We start from the raw sequence: 13799 nt of genomic DNA, 5'->3' as shown, positions 1-13799 counted from the left end.
TCTTTCTTTCGAGAACTTTAAAGCTATCGACAAACCTTGCTTTGCTTCTAGCTCCTCCTGGGTAAGCGGGGGCTTCTTTTCCTCAACAACTATGCAAGGCGGGGCCGCGGCTGGGCTAGCGTTGGCGGCACTACTAGCACTTTCTTGGCCTTCTTTGCTTTCTTCGTCGTCATCGTCACTGTCATCATCTAGCTTAACTCGGTTTTTTTCCAGGGGAAGTAGATCATTTTCTTTGGCCTTGATTGCAAAGCTTATTGGAGCAAATGAAGCTATTGAGAGAAGGTGAAAAGTGGACACATTTTTAGGGAGGCAGAGCGCACAGCGGAACCTTCCCGGCCCCACCACTTACTTGAGTGCTGGTGGGTGGGAGGTGGCGTCTGCAGTGGAGCCACATCGTATGCGGGGCTCTGTGGGTGCTAGGGCCGCTGGCAGGGCCCACAGGTGCTGTCTGGTGCCTCTGAGCGCCCCAAGCCATGTTCGACAGGGGCAGCTCACACCGAGACCAGCAGGAGAGTCAGGACTGACGGGGGCCTGCCCTGCCGAGGACCAGAAAGGGGTCGCCTGCTGTTTTAAATGGTCACATCTTGTCATTTTTCTTTATAACTTTTTTCCTGGCTCAGCAGATAACAATTTAGATATGCAGGCATATGATGCGACTCCACTAGGAAAGGATCATCTTTAAAAAATCCCAACTATAAACAACTGCCCTTACAGAGTGACTACTGCAGAATTCACTCCTGTGTTCAGCTACTGTCTCAATGGTACCACTTCCCCACAAGCAGCACGGCAGCCCAGGCTCTGCACCCACAGGGAGTTCAAGCAGGCAAAACTAGAGTAAAGGCGACACACTCTCCCTAGAACACGGGAAAACTCAGGAGAGATACCAAGGCTCAAAAGGAGAGCCTGTTCTGATCCCCACTCGCCTGGGGAGCACTGAGCCCCTTCTCCAGATGCCGTGGTGAGCGGCATTAAGAACAGTTAACGGTTGCAGTAAGAAACTGAGTTTTTAAAAACCACGAGTTATTATTTATGAAGAACATCCAAGTAAGCCACAGCAAAGGAGATTTCAGTGTCCACGAATCGGTTGGCTTTGAGAGCTGCAGGAAGGTGAACCCACCCCAAGCACCGCACAGTACACAGTGTGAATGACAGACGCCAGCTCTGCGACAGTCACCTCGTCAGCAGGCACCCTGGCCAAATGCCGGAGAGCAGGGTTCCCATATCACATGGGAAAAGCAGCAAAAGTGCTGGCTGCCTCCTGTGCCATACGGTGTGCTCCCATTCCCGAGGACTAGCAACTAGGGTGCCACACGGCACTGAACCGGGGCTCTGTGGGGATGGGCAACTCACGGTCTTACTGTGGTGTGGCTGTTTGTTTACAACAGCCCTCATCCGTGAGACGTGTGGTGTAAGTGTGGCGTAAGTGCTCCGGTGGCAGGGTGCAAGGCCAGCCACTGTGCTAGGGCTGCTGCACCACCTGCTGTTTCTGTACATTTGGAAATTTGGAAATTTCCATAAGAAACAAGGTTAAAAAAACACACCCTTTACTGCCTGTGGGAATGCATCCTCTTTAATGAACAGAGTCCAGGGGCATTTTAAAAGGGGAGAAAATGTCACATAAAGGGTTAATTCATGAAATCACTCAAGTAGACTAAGATACACAAGAAAAGATTTCAAGAGGACTGCTGCCAGGCCTCCTCCTCCCTCCAGCTAGAAGAGGAAGAAATCAGCAAAGAGGCCATTAAGGATGAAAGCCCCGGAGCTGCCCTTCAGCACCAAGCAGGAAGCAGGCGCTCACAGCCAGGGCCACAGGCAGGCACAGGCCCGCACGCTCTGTTGCCCAAGAGTGAGAGACCTCTTCCCACCTGCGCTGCCTCCATCCTTGCCGCCTTCGCCAAGACTGACAACCTGAGAGACGACTGGACTCCCACGTGAGAAGCCAAGTGAAGAACTTGGCCCAGCCAGAAGGACTGGGAATTAGTTCTGCAATTACTCCATCACAGGGAGACGGCTTTAGCCTAGGGCTCTGCAAATCACAGCAAATGGAAAGCACCCTGACAGCCCTGGCGAGTGGCTTTTCCAGTGTGTCCCACAAAGCCAGTTGCTCCCAAGTGCCGAGGTCCCCCGAAGGCTGGCTCACTTGGCTGGCGCAGGCTGGTGCTCAGGCTGTGGTGCTCCCTGCCTGGTCCATGCTAAGCCTTTGAGGAGGGCTGGAGCAGTGCTTCCCCCGACAGGCCCGGTCTGCCTGCCCCAGCTGGAGTGTCGAGTGCCGTCCTGTGGGCCAAGGCAACGTAGGCACAGTGCGGTGGCTCCCAGGGACCCTCTACCTCCCGCGCCACGGCTCTCACTGCCGACTGCGAGGTTAGGGGCAGCGGGTGTTCTCTGGGGAGTTGTGAAGCCGAGGGAACAGAAGCAAGTGCACCTGCAGCTCAGACATGGAAGACACTGGAAAGTGCACCGTGGGTGCCGTCCACCCGTGCAGGTGCTGCCTTGTGGCTCAAGCGCCCCCAGCAGGGTCCTACATAAAGTGTGCTTCCACCTCCACGCAGACAGACCTCCTGGTGTGGATGTACCCGCTGACTTCATAATCTCCCTTGACTGCTTTTGAGATTTTATTTTTTTTTAAATTTTGAGATGGGGTCTCGCTATGTTGCCCAGGCTGGTCCCAAACAGTCCTCCTGCCTCAGCTTCCGAGTGGCCAGGCTCATCACCTGCCTTGGGGAACAGTAATTTTTAATTATCAATTTGAGAGGCAAAAGCCAGTGTCTTGTTAACGAGGATAAAAAAACTATTAGCCACCTAGTTATCTTTTCTGAACTACCTTTTGATGTCCTCTGTCCGTTTTCTACTGCACTGATACCTTTCCTTATTGATTTGTAAGAGCTCTTTCTATGGCAAGGGCATTTACCCTTTGTCGTCCATGATGTTAGCAATCACCACCATTCTGACGCTGCCTTAACTTTATTCAGGCCCAGCGTCCTTGAAACCTACTAATCCTCCTGGTGGCTCATGGCTTCAATTCTCAGGAACCTTTCCAACTCCAGGGTCACCAGGGCACCACCTGCACTTCTCTCACCTAACTGCTAGGCTCATCTGTGTCACTGCCCTTGCAGGCAGTGTGACCTGACGTTTGAACTTCCATGCAGGGCACAGCCTGCTCTCCCAGCTGGGAGTATGCTGGACCGGGGGCTTCATCACGTGTGTTTCAAGAAGTGTGATCTCAGTATCAGGACAGCCTGAAAGCCTGCCACACTGACAGGACACCACAGCAGGGGCGAGTGCAGTGTCACCTGGGCTCCTGGAACAGGTCCCCAGCCAGGTCCGGTGAGCACGGCAGCACCTGTGCTTGTGGTGGCTGTGGTGGGAACTGCTGTGCCCGCGGGCCGCCGGTCCATCTTCCTCAGTGCTCGGGAGCAGCTCTGCTGATGCAGGCACTGCTTCCTGAGGGCAGTTAGGCCAGCCTTTTATTTCTCCTGGCCTGCTGCCTGGTTCCAGAAGCAGTTCACCAACCAATATTTCAAAAATTCTTTTAGGCACATACATCTATGTCAGTTTCCTATCATTTCTTGACAATTTTAGTAATTTATGCTTTTACTGAAAAGGGTCCTCCAAGATTCCAGACTCAAGGTCGTGTCCACTAGCCTGTGTACTAGCCAGCCTGTGACACCTTCCTCTCGTCCAGGCTGCACCCACTCTTGCCCTTCAATGCTGCCTGTGCGTCTCACTGGTTTTTTGGATGGTTTTCTAATTTCTGCTTTGATCTGCACCGACTGCCTTTCCTGCTTTTCTTGGAGGCTTTCTGTGGTTCTTTCTCTGTCCTGGTGCTGGGACTACACCAGGGCTCACGCAGGCTCGCACACTCCACTCCCGAGCTGCTGCACCTCCTGGGCACTAGCCTGCTTCTGAGGTTCTTGAGTTTAATGCTTGTTTTGTTTTTATTTTTTGTTCACCAACACAAACACACCAGACTGTTTTTCTTTGAACCAAAGTTTCACTGTATTTAGTCATTTTTGGATAAGCAATGTTCTTTTCGTCCTTACTTTCTCGGTCCCATGATCCCAGAGTGCTGAACTCCCCATGTCCTTCTGCTCCTGTGCCCTGAACGCTTTTACGACTCTTCACATCTGCTTCTACTGCCTGCATCTGACATTACCAAAGCACAGCGCGCTGACCTGCTTCCCCCTTGGAGAAGAGCCCCCTACTTTTCTACCTGGATGCCTCTTCTGTACCTGTCTCTTTCCTTTGGGATTTCTCAGAAAACACAGGAGCTGTCTTCTCATCCAGACGGATTTCCAGTTCATCTTGTCTTAAACGTGGCAGTTTATTTCTAAGCAGTCTTACAGATATCAGGTTATCAGGTGCACTAGCTTTACATTTTCACCCCCGTGGAATACAAACCAGAGATTAACACCTCTCCTGTCACGGAGGGGTCTCTTTCAGAGATACACCAGCAACTCAGCAGGCTGCAGCTTTCCGCCCCCAGTCTCACAGGTGGGCCGGTGCTGTCCAGGACTGAGCTGGGGGCAGAAAGGAAGCCTGTGTATGTGCAGGATTGTGGGGAGCTGCTCTGGGGCAGGCAGGTCTGTCCTGGGTGTTCCCCAGCTTGTCCAGGCCTCCTGCCCAACCCTCTTTGCTAAAAACGGCTTCCCTGAGGCCACTGCCTGAGTCCCAGAGTGCCTTCTCCTTCCCTATAAACCACACTCCAGGTGGCTGGCTTGTGCTTCCGACTCGGGGACAGCATTTCCCTTAGTTTCTGAAGCAGCAGCCACCGCTACTGGGCAGTCTACGTGTTTGGTTATTTCAACCCAAGAGATGAAGGTGGCCATGGTGAGCAAGGTTCTACACACGTGCTCAGGCGAGCTTCCTGGTGACAACTGTGCTCCTCTGGATGATCAGCACTCTGGCCACCTGCTCCCACACTGCGCTGCCTGCCTTCCTCCCACCTGCGAGCTGCTGTCACCACGCCTGCTGCTGACTGCTGCGCCCTAGGTCATGGTCTCTCTATAGCCTCCGAGAGTGCTTCTGCCTGCATCTCCTTAGGAAGCCACTGATGAATGAGGCCACCCTAGCAGGCCTGGGGCCTCATGGGAAGGTGAGGCAACAAGCTGGCTGCCCTGCTCCAGACCCTGTCCCTGGACGCTGGAGCCACTCAGAGACTTTCCACTTGGACAGCAGGTGGCCAGCACACCCCACAGCAGCACCACCGTGAATGGACCCTCTCGACACACATCAGGGGGATGCTGCCTCCTCACATCTGCCACGCAGGGCTCTGCTCTAGGGAGCCTGCGCCAGCTTTCTCCTCGTGCTTTCCACAGCACCAGCCACTCACACACACACAAGTGCGTCTTGCTAGGCCAAAGGCTCCAGGGACAGCAAGGTGACCAAAAGCAAGAGAGCACGGTGCCGCCTGGCAGAAGTGCTCAGAGGGCTGCCTTAATCAGGAAAGAAGAGGGGCTTCTCTGTGCAATGGTCTGCGTGCAAACATCGCGTCAGAAGTCTGAGGGAACGAGACATTACTTCATAATTCATAAGCGTTCCCCGAGTTGCTCCCAACAGGCCGTTAAGCAAACAGACCCCTAGGACTAACTTAGTGCACAAGATTCCAAACTCCCAGCCAGGAGAGCACAACCCAGCAAGTCCTACAGGCAACCCAGAAGATGCCCATTCCACCCTGGCCTGAGCTCAAGGCGACAGGCTCTCTTGCAAGTCACCAGGGCCTGTAAGCCTCAGCAGCAGCGCACCTTTCACCAGCTTCCCGTCTGCGGCACTCTTACTGGACGATGCTTCCTTCTTCCCACCCGAGCTTCTTCCTGCTGCCTCGCCTGTGTCCTCCGGCACACCATCCTCCCCAGTCTCGCCTGGCTTTTCAGGAGTGGATTCTGCAGGGGCCTCTTCTGGGGCTGCCACAGCCTGGGGAGAGCAGACATCACTGTACACTGTCATGAGAAACTGCACGAGATTTCTCAAAAGTGCAAGACATCAGACAGTAACGTTTTTATATTTCAAATTTAGACTCACTACTTTCTGGCACAACAGGCTGCAGAGGTGTGAAAGGACCGCTCACCCCCAAGAGTACACTGGGTGAGGTGCTGTTGTCTTGTGAGCCCAGCCTTGGCAACTGTCCTACCAGAATACCAAAGTTTCCCTACGGCCAACTGGTAAGCCAGCTTCTTCAGTGTGAGCAATCTGAGATAAAGGCCTCAGGAAATCTGCAGAAAGCAGGCCTCTGCCATCTCTCCCCACAAAACAAGCTGGAAAACAATGTCAGGGTGTGCATGTCCTGAGGAGAGAGGCAGAGGACAGCAGGACGCGGCCCTGTGAGGAGGGCGGCAGCTGGTGCCCAGGTGCCGGCTCCAGGCAGTGCTTGTTGGTGCTCGCCTCACACAGCCCACGGGCCCGGCACACTCCCACCAAAGCAGGCGAGGGAGCACAACCAAAGGCCAAGTGCCTGAGGAGGCAGGGGCTCTCGTCTGGCACACACTGGACGTGGACACGCAGAGAGCAGCAGCTCCCACACCAGCTTCAGGCGGGGCAGCAAGAGGCAGCACAGGAGACACGCAGCCGACCTGCACAGGCTGCCAAACCCATCCACAGCGAGCGCGCTGGAGCTACTTCTGCAGCTGCAAGCAGGCCTCGCGCCCTTGCCACCATGAGACACGCACCTGTGTGCCTTCGCCACCTTCTTTCTGGAGGAAGAACTGCTTCTTAAACTCATAATAGGCATTGTACTGGTGCCACGGCTGCAGGAACTCGAATCTGTGAACAGAATGGAAACAGGCCTGTGTGAGTGTGGCCTCGTGCAGCCAGACGGGACCAACACCTGCCGAGTGTCTTGCCCCTGCCACGTGCGCAGGAGACCCACATGGGCACTGCAACGCAGCCTCACCACTCACATTCCAACACCAAACGCAGGGACGTGACTGGATTGTATAAAAATGGCTCCTGTCTAGACTTCAGGCAGGTCCTCCAGAAGAGTGAGTCCCAGCCTTTCACCTTGGGGGGCAGCAACACTGTACTTCACGTAAGAAACACTGAGTAATATAACAAGACCCGCAAAAAAGTCTATCCGGACACCGGACCAAGAAAAGGGGGAACGAACATGGCTGAGTTTTTAAAGAGCTGAATGAAAACCCCAAATCCCACCTACGGAATTTGCTTAGAATTCCTTTTCCTTCTGGTGCCAGGGGTGAAGTGAGCCTCGGCGTACCAGGCCAGCACTCCTTCACTGAGCTACAGCCAACCCGACGCTTACAACCGTGCCCCTCACCTCTGATCATTCTTGGCACGAACGCTGGTCTCGAATTTAAGGCCATTCCTAGCGACGTACTCCGCCAGCTTGTCGATCACAGGCTGAATGTCTGGGGGCGGGGGGATGATGGCGGCCACGGGAGCAAGTGCACTGTGGAGAAGGCCAGGTGAGCAACGGTGGCTCCCCAGCGGCCGCACTGAGCCAGTATGGCAGCTGGAAAGCTCTCTCGGCCTTGGTCTTGTGGGGGGGGGCAACAGGTACTGGCGCTACAGAGAACACACACCGAGAGGCTCTTGCTCTCAAGATGCTGTGTCCTTCCCAGACCAACAGAGCCAGTGTGCTCACACAGGGACCAAGGTACCGTGGCCTGTGGCCACAAGGGGTCTCCCAGAAGAGCCAGCAACAGTTCGTTTTCTCCCTAAATGATGCTTCCCTCTGGTGAGAAGCCAACTCCCAGCAACAACCCGAAGTGCGTCACCTGCTGCCTTTTTGTCCTATTAGGAAAGCAGCTGGTGAGCATGACTCCATCTCACCTTCTGCTCCACCTCCTCCAAGGGGCAGGAAGAGGGCCACCGCAGAAACAGGCAGGTGCCTGGACCCCAGTCCCCAAGTGGGGTGCCTGTGGGCCTCCGCAGGGCGCCATGTGCCATGGCGCGTGGGCCCCAGGATGTGAAGCTCCCAGAGGGCTCCGCCCAGGCCCGCCCCACTGAGGTGAGGGCGGGTGGGGGACTCTGCAGGGCATGTGTGGGTGGTCAGGCTTGACGGCCTGGACCTTGTTGAGACAGGCTGGACTGGAGCTTGGACCTCCTGCCTTGGCCTCAGAACCACTGGGAAGACAGGCGTGCACCGCCACACTCGGCTTTTTAAGAACTTTTATGTCATGAAACCTCTGACTCTGTAACTTGGGGAAAAATTTTTCAAATAGAGGCTTAATCCAGACCAGGGCCCAAGCTGAGGACGTGGTGGGGGCGCACGCACCTTGTGGTGGAGGAGGAGGCGGTGCCGCTGCTCGCCTCGGTTGTGGTTGGTGGTGGCGGTGGTGTGGTCCCAGGAGGCGGTGGGGCAGCGGTCGTCACCCCAGGGGAGCTGGACACGGTCACCCCAGCAGGAAGGGTGCTGTAGTAAGTGGCCACGTCGATTCCTGGAGGGGGCGGAGCCAGGCAGTAGGTGCCATCCGGCAACATGTAGTAGCTGTAGTACATGGCTGCCACCGGCGCTGCGGAAACACATCGCGGTGAGGCCGGGAGGGGGCCTGCAGGACCCTGCACCCACGCCTGCTCCTCCCACCGCTCCTGCGCTCCCAGTACCAGCCAGGCTGCCCGTGCGTCCACTGCAGGGAAGGTGACGACAGGCACAGGACATCCCGTGCAGCCAAGGGCCAGTGGCCCTCTTCCTAGCCGCACGGCGTGCAGCCTGGCGGAAGTCCTGGGGCAGCTGTGCCTTTCCCAGCAGCTAGCCCGGCTGCCTGTGCTCCTGAGGGCAGACCTGGCGAGTTCCTCTGGCCTGCCCCACTCTGACACCAACTCCACACCCTCTGGAGTCTCTGTCCACTCAACTGCTAATCCTGGGAACAGTCCTGCCTGCAAGCTGACACCTCTGTCACCATTCACCCCGCGATGGTAGCAATGCCCTTCACTCTGGACATCCCGGGGCCCTGGGGCTGCTCCTGGGCTTCCCTATCATACACAGGCGCAAAACAGCTTCCTCCGTTCTGTGTGCACAAAGGCTCACACCCACAGGACAGCAGGCCAGTGTGCTAGCCAGAGTCCTGCAGGCAACCCCACCTTATTTTGGAAAAATGTTCAAAACCAGCACAAACCACAGAAGGTTCACTGATATAGAGAATTTTATTCCTAATCCTGCTGCAGATAAAAAGGGGTTCTGACTATAGAGGTTTAATTTCTCCTTCATCAGGAGATGGCGCACAGATTTTTTCCAATGAAGGGATTTTGACTTTCACTTGTTCACTTTAATGAACAATGTAATGTGGTAAATCGAGTAGGCAGAGTTTAGTGTGACCACGAATGCCACACCAGAGGAGCATTCAAGTTCTCAGTCACCAGCTGAAGCCTTTCCATCCCAGGTCAGAAGACGGCACTCCCAGGGCACAGGCACGCTCCCAGCGGCAAATGGCTCACTTTTTTATTAAGTAGACACACATGAACTCCCCAGATGTCCCTCTCTAGCTCAGTGCTACACACCAACCACTGTACACAAGAAAGGCACTATATCTACGCTTCTATAACAGGGTGTTTGGTCTCAAGGAGTTCGTCACACCAATGCCACACAGCAGCATTTGCGCCATCTCTGGGGACAGCAGAATAGACAAGACCACCATAAACAGGGAGGGGCTGAGGGCATCACAGGCACTGTTCCGTGGGCACCTGTGAGGGCAGAGGTCTCGCCACCATCATCTCTGTAGCCCTAGTTCTAAGCACACGACACCTGTCACACAAAGTGACTCAGTTCAAATATGAACTTCCACCGTCAAAGCTAAGCAGGCATCTGAGTACCTGCCCGTGCCTCCCGCCCTGGCAGAGCCACCACCAGGAGAAGTAGGAAATCCCTGCAGCACAGGTGCCCCAGGCAGGGAGGGTGAGTCCGATGCTCCTGCTGGTCCCAAGTCGTATCTCAGGGGGAAGGACGAAACACCTGGTCCTGTCCCGGGTGGTCTCCAGCTAAAGTCCACGTATGTTTTCAACTGTAGCCTCAGTAAGACACCTGAAGTCACACGGGCAAACAACAGCCCACTGTGGCGAAGTGAGTAAAATGCTTCAAACCAAGCAGCACACCTGTGAGAACCGACACGCACACCACCATCAGCCCCGCAAGCTTGCAGAGCCCCTGTGCCTCACAGACCCGCCCATCTGAGGCCTCAGAAGGTGCAGTGAAGACAGCAGGCAGTGTAGACTGTGCAGCAGGCCTGCAGAAGGACGAGGGCTGCCAGGTGAAGCAGGCAAGGTGGTCCCAGGCTGCAGCCTGTCAGGACACCCTCAGCCCAGGTGCGAGGCCCACACGGAAGGGGCAGTCCACATCACTGCCCTCTGCGACTTCTCACCCACCCAGTGGCTCTTCCCAGCAGTGCTGTGACCAACTTCTGGGAAGGTGGCCAGGAACGTGATCACCCGGATGCTGTGTGGGGACAGGGTGGCAGACTGCAGGCTTAAGTGCCGCAGGCAGCAGGGCACAGGGCACAGCCACTGCAGGGTGTGACCTTCTCCACACCACCCTGGCGATCTGTTCCCAGATGCTCAGTTCATGGAATGTCAGGAACGGGAGGGTCTTAGGGAGGTGGGAGCATTGTTGTCCAAGAGTGCCTGAGGGCCAGGCATCTCTGTGGGCCTTCCTGCAGACTGGGCCCTGCCTGGCGCCCATCCCCAGGCTGTGTGGTTTCCTCCATCCTTGGCACAGGTGCAGTGCCTCAGGTACCACCAAGAGCTCTTCTTTTCAGAAGCCTCTGCACGCAGCCTGTAGAGGCTGCTGGCACGGTGCTGTTGCAGGGTGCCACACTGGGAGGCAGTGACGACAAAACCTCAGCAGCTGAGCTCTGCACAGCCTGAGGGCTCCAGCGGCCGCTCCAGCACACAGCTGCAACGGTGTGGTCCTTGTTTCCAGAGGCTTCTTGGATATGCCCTGTAGCAGGAGGGCTGCTCACAGCCCTTCTAGGTCACCAGCTGAGCCAGGGCCGAGGACCCCATGCAGCCAGTCTCGTAGACAAGGAAAGAACAGAAGTCGAATCCACAACAGGTCGGGCAGTCAGAAGGATGCCCGGGCTGCGGCAGCGCTGTTCGGGGTGGGGTGGGGTGCGTGTACGGTCCTGGATGCCCACTGTGTTATTTGGGGTCAGGATGCCATGACGACAGAAAGTGCCCGCCTCCACGAGCTCCAGACGCAGGCTGAGGCCCCTGCCTGCAGCTCCGCCCTCCTATCCACACAGTGCAGAGCTGACCACAGGTGGGTCACGCCTCTGCCACGGTGTCCTTTCAGCCACAGTAAGCCCAATTCCTTGTCTGGGAGGCCCTCTCCCTAAGTCCCATCTGTCTACTTTGTGCCCCTGCCCCCCGAACCCCAACTCCACTTAGGCCTCTGTGAGAACCACCTGCCTGCTTGCTCTGGACGGCCTCAGGCCTGTGGTCACAACAGCCGCTTGACCCACCGTAACCACCAGCTCCACCGTGCTTAGTCACACAGCAGCCCCTTCTCTGCAGAGACACGAGGCAGGATGCAGGGATGCCGCACACTGCAGACCACTCCTGCAAGTGCATGCTGACGGCAGAGCTCGGCCTACAGAGGAGAGGAACCACAAACCGACGGAGCACAGGAGACCCTGACACTAACTGCCACGGAGGCCGTGGCCGGCCTCTCCATTCACTGTACCGCGCTCAGCCTCACCTTCCTGGGGTGTGAGAGGATGTGGCCTGTGTGGAGGTGAGTGAGGCCAAGGACCCTGGCATCAGGACGCAGGTCAGACCCCTTCCTAAGAGCTTCTGAACACAAGCTCTGTGACTCCACGACAGAGCGCCTGATAACCAGGTGGCTGCCAAGTGACCGACCGGAGGACAGCATACACGGTGTGGACACCCTGGGCAGAGGGGTTCACGTCCTGGGTGGGAAGGAGAGGAAGGGCACGTGATCTCGTCACACGGATGCAGGGTGGTATGTAACTTGAAACACATGGAGTGCTTATTTCTCCAATTTTCCATTTAAGGTTTTGAACCAAGAGTCCCACAGAAATAAGAGAAGAGAAAATGGGGACACCACACATTCACTCATCTGTCATCTGTTTGCTCTCTGCAATGTCGGCTCCACAGGAAGGAGCTCTGCTCCTGCCCTCCTGGCATGGTACCCCCCACGCCAGTGCAAACTTATTCAGCAGTTGTGCAAGCTACGCGGGAAGAGAACCAGAATGGCAGGCTTCCCAGCAGAGGCAAAGCTACTAGGAGATGGTGCGTGGAACAGTTCAAAATCTGAGGGCACATGATTTCCATCCCACAATCCTAGGCCCACCTCGTGACCTGTCCCGTGAGGACAGAATTAAGGCATTTCAGGTATCTGAGGCTTAAGATTCAAATGTGTCTCCCACGAACCCTCTTCTGCTGGTAGCTACTGAGGATGCACTCTGGCCAAGCCCAGGAGCAAACACACAACAGTGAAGGAGAAAAAGACACTAACATGGAGGCAGCGGGTGAGTCCCAGGAGGCACAGGCTGCTGGGGGCTGGGCAGGAGGAGCAGAAGTTCAAAGCCAGCCTCAGAAACTCAGCGAGACCTGCATACCTGCAGGTGGCCAGCAGCACGAGGGGTCACCAGTCCAGGCACGCTTGGGAAGATGGCTATGACCAGGCAGTGGAGAAGCGCCACGGCCTCACAGGGGCTGGTGCAAGAGCTGCCAGAGGGGCCGCTCCACACTTTTCTCTTCTGAATTCTGATTATAAATCAGACAAACATACTGGAGTCATAACCAAAAGAGAAAACAAACAGGCAGAATGTTAAATTTGGGGGCAGGGCGGCCTGGGGGCAACAGGAGCTCCACCTATCACAGTGGACCCAGAGAAGGGAGCGCCCAAGGACAAGGTCGAGGATGAGGTCGAGGTCGAGGTCGAGAGCGGGGGCTGTCCCAGCCCTCGGACACACGGTGAGAAGGGCTGTGGAAAGAGCCAGCAGTGGTGGCACGAGCCACTCTTCATAGGAAGCACCTGCATTACTGTGATGAGCTTCTTAGCTGATTCATCACACCTTTGAGTTCAGGGCAGAGAGCCAGAGAAAACATTTACTCATGTTCCTTCCCAGGGGGTGACTTTTGGGCCCATCTGTCCCTTTCTCCCTCCTGTCAGTCAGTATTCACCAAGCAAAGACTTGTCAGTTCCTTAGGGACCCAGGTGCACACAGCTGACAAGGTGAGTCAACAGCAACCTCGGATGCTGACGATGTGTAATTACAGGAAGAGCTAGCAGGACTTGAGGGGCCACCTAAACCATGCCAGGGCGGGGGGCGAACGCTGCAGGCAGATGAAGGGCCAGTGCAAAGGCCCTACGGTCAGAGCTTACTTAGCACACTCTAAGCACAAAATGGGAAAGCGAGACAGGGTGGAGTGAGGTGGAGAGTGGGAGGGGAGTTTCGTTGGCCGTACAGAGCCAATTGGCCACAGGAAGGTCTCTGGTTTAATGGGTGGGATGCACAGAGGGCTTCAAGGAGTCCTGATGAGATGGCATTTACTCTCAAGAGCAGTGTGCTGGCTGTTGGAGGAGGGCAGCAACAGAAGAGAGCCAAGCAGGCCAGGCAGACAGGGGCAGTTCCTGAGTATGGGTCCAAAGAGATGCGGCTGGACCACATGGAGGGTGAGCAGGAAGACACTGGGGTCACCTGCACTTTGGCCTGGATAGCTGTTTCCTGAAACAGGAAGGAGGTGGGTACTGGGACCCTTCTCTGGGTACCAAGGGGCAACGCCAGGAAGACAGTGGGTGGTCAGGGCTGGGTGGAGACTGGTGTTGACATGATGTGGGAGTTATTTCCCAGAAAGATCCACAATTACGACAAAAGTCAAACTCTTAA

General features: G+C 55.8%; 1 protein-coding gene across 1 annotated transcript in view; it reads right to left on the bottom strand.

Annotated features, from left to right (window-relative positions):
* SFSWAP (splicing factor SWAP) overlaps positions 1 to 13799 on the bottom strand; it is a 67812-nt gene that overhangs the window by 27114 nt on the left and 26899 nt on the right. The window contains exons 8-12 of the mRNA XM_079151612.1: positions 8228 to 8465; positions 7268 to 7462; positions 6663 to 6756; positions 5742 to 5910; positions 36 to 269 (exon numbers count right to left, since the gene is read on the bottom strand). Of these exons, the coding sequence (XP_079007738.1) occupies positions 36 to 269; positions 5742 to 5910; positions 6663 to 6756; positions 7268 to 7462; positions 8228 to 8465 (930 nt within the window). The remainder of the gene's footprint in view (positions 1 to 35; positions 270 to 5741; positions 5911 to 6662; positions 6757 to 7267; positions 7463 to 8227; positions 8466 to 13799) is intronic.

This window comes from Sciurus vulgaris, assembly GCF_902686455.1.
Source record: "Sciurus vulgaris genome assembly, chromosome: 8".
Taxonomy (NCBI): Eukaryota; Metazoa; Chordata; class Mammalia; order Rodentia; family Sciuridae; genus Sciurus; species Sciurus vulgaris.
Note: the sequence above shows the minus strand (reverse complement) of the source record. Positions and strands in the feature narration are given on the sequence as shown.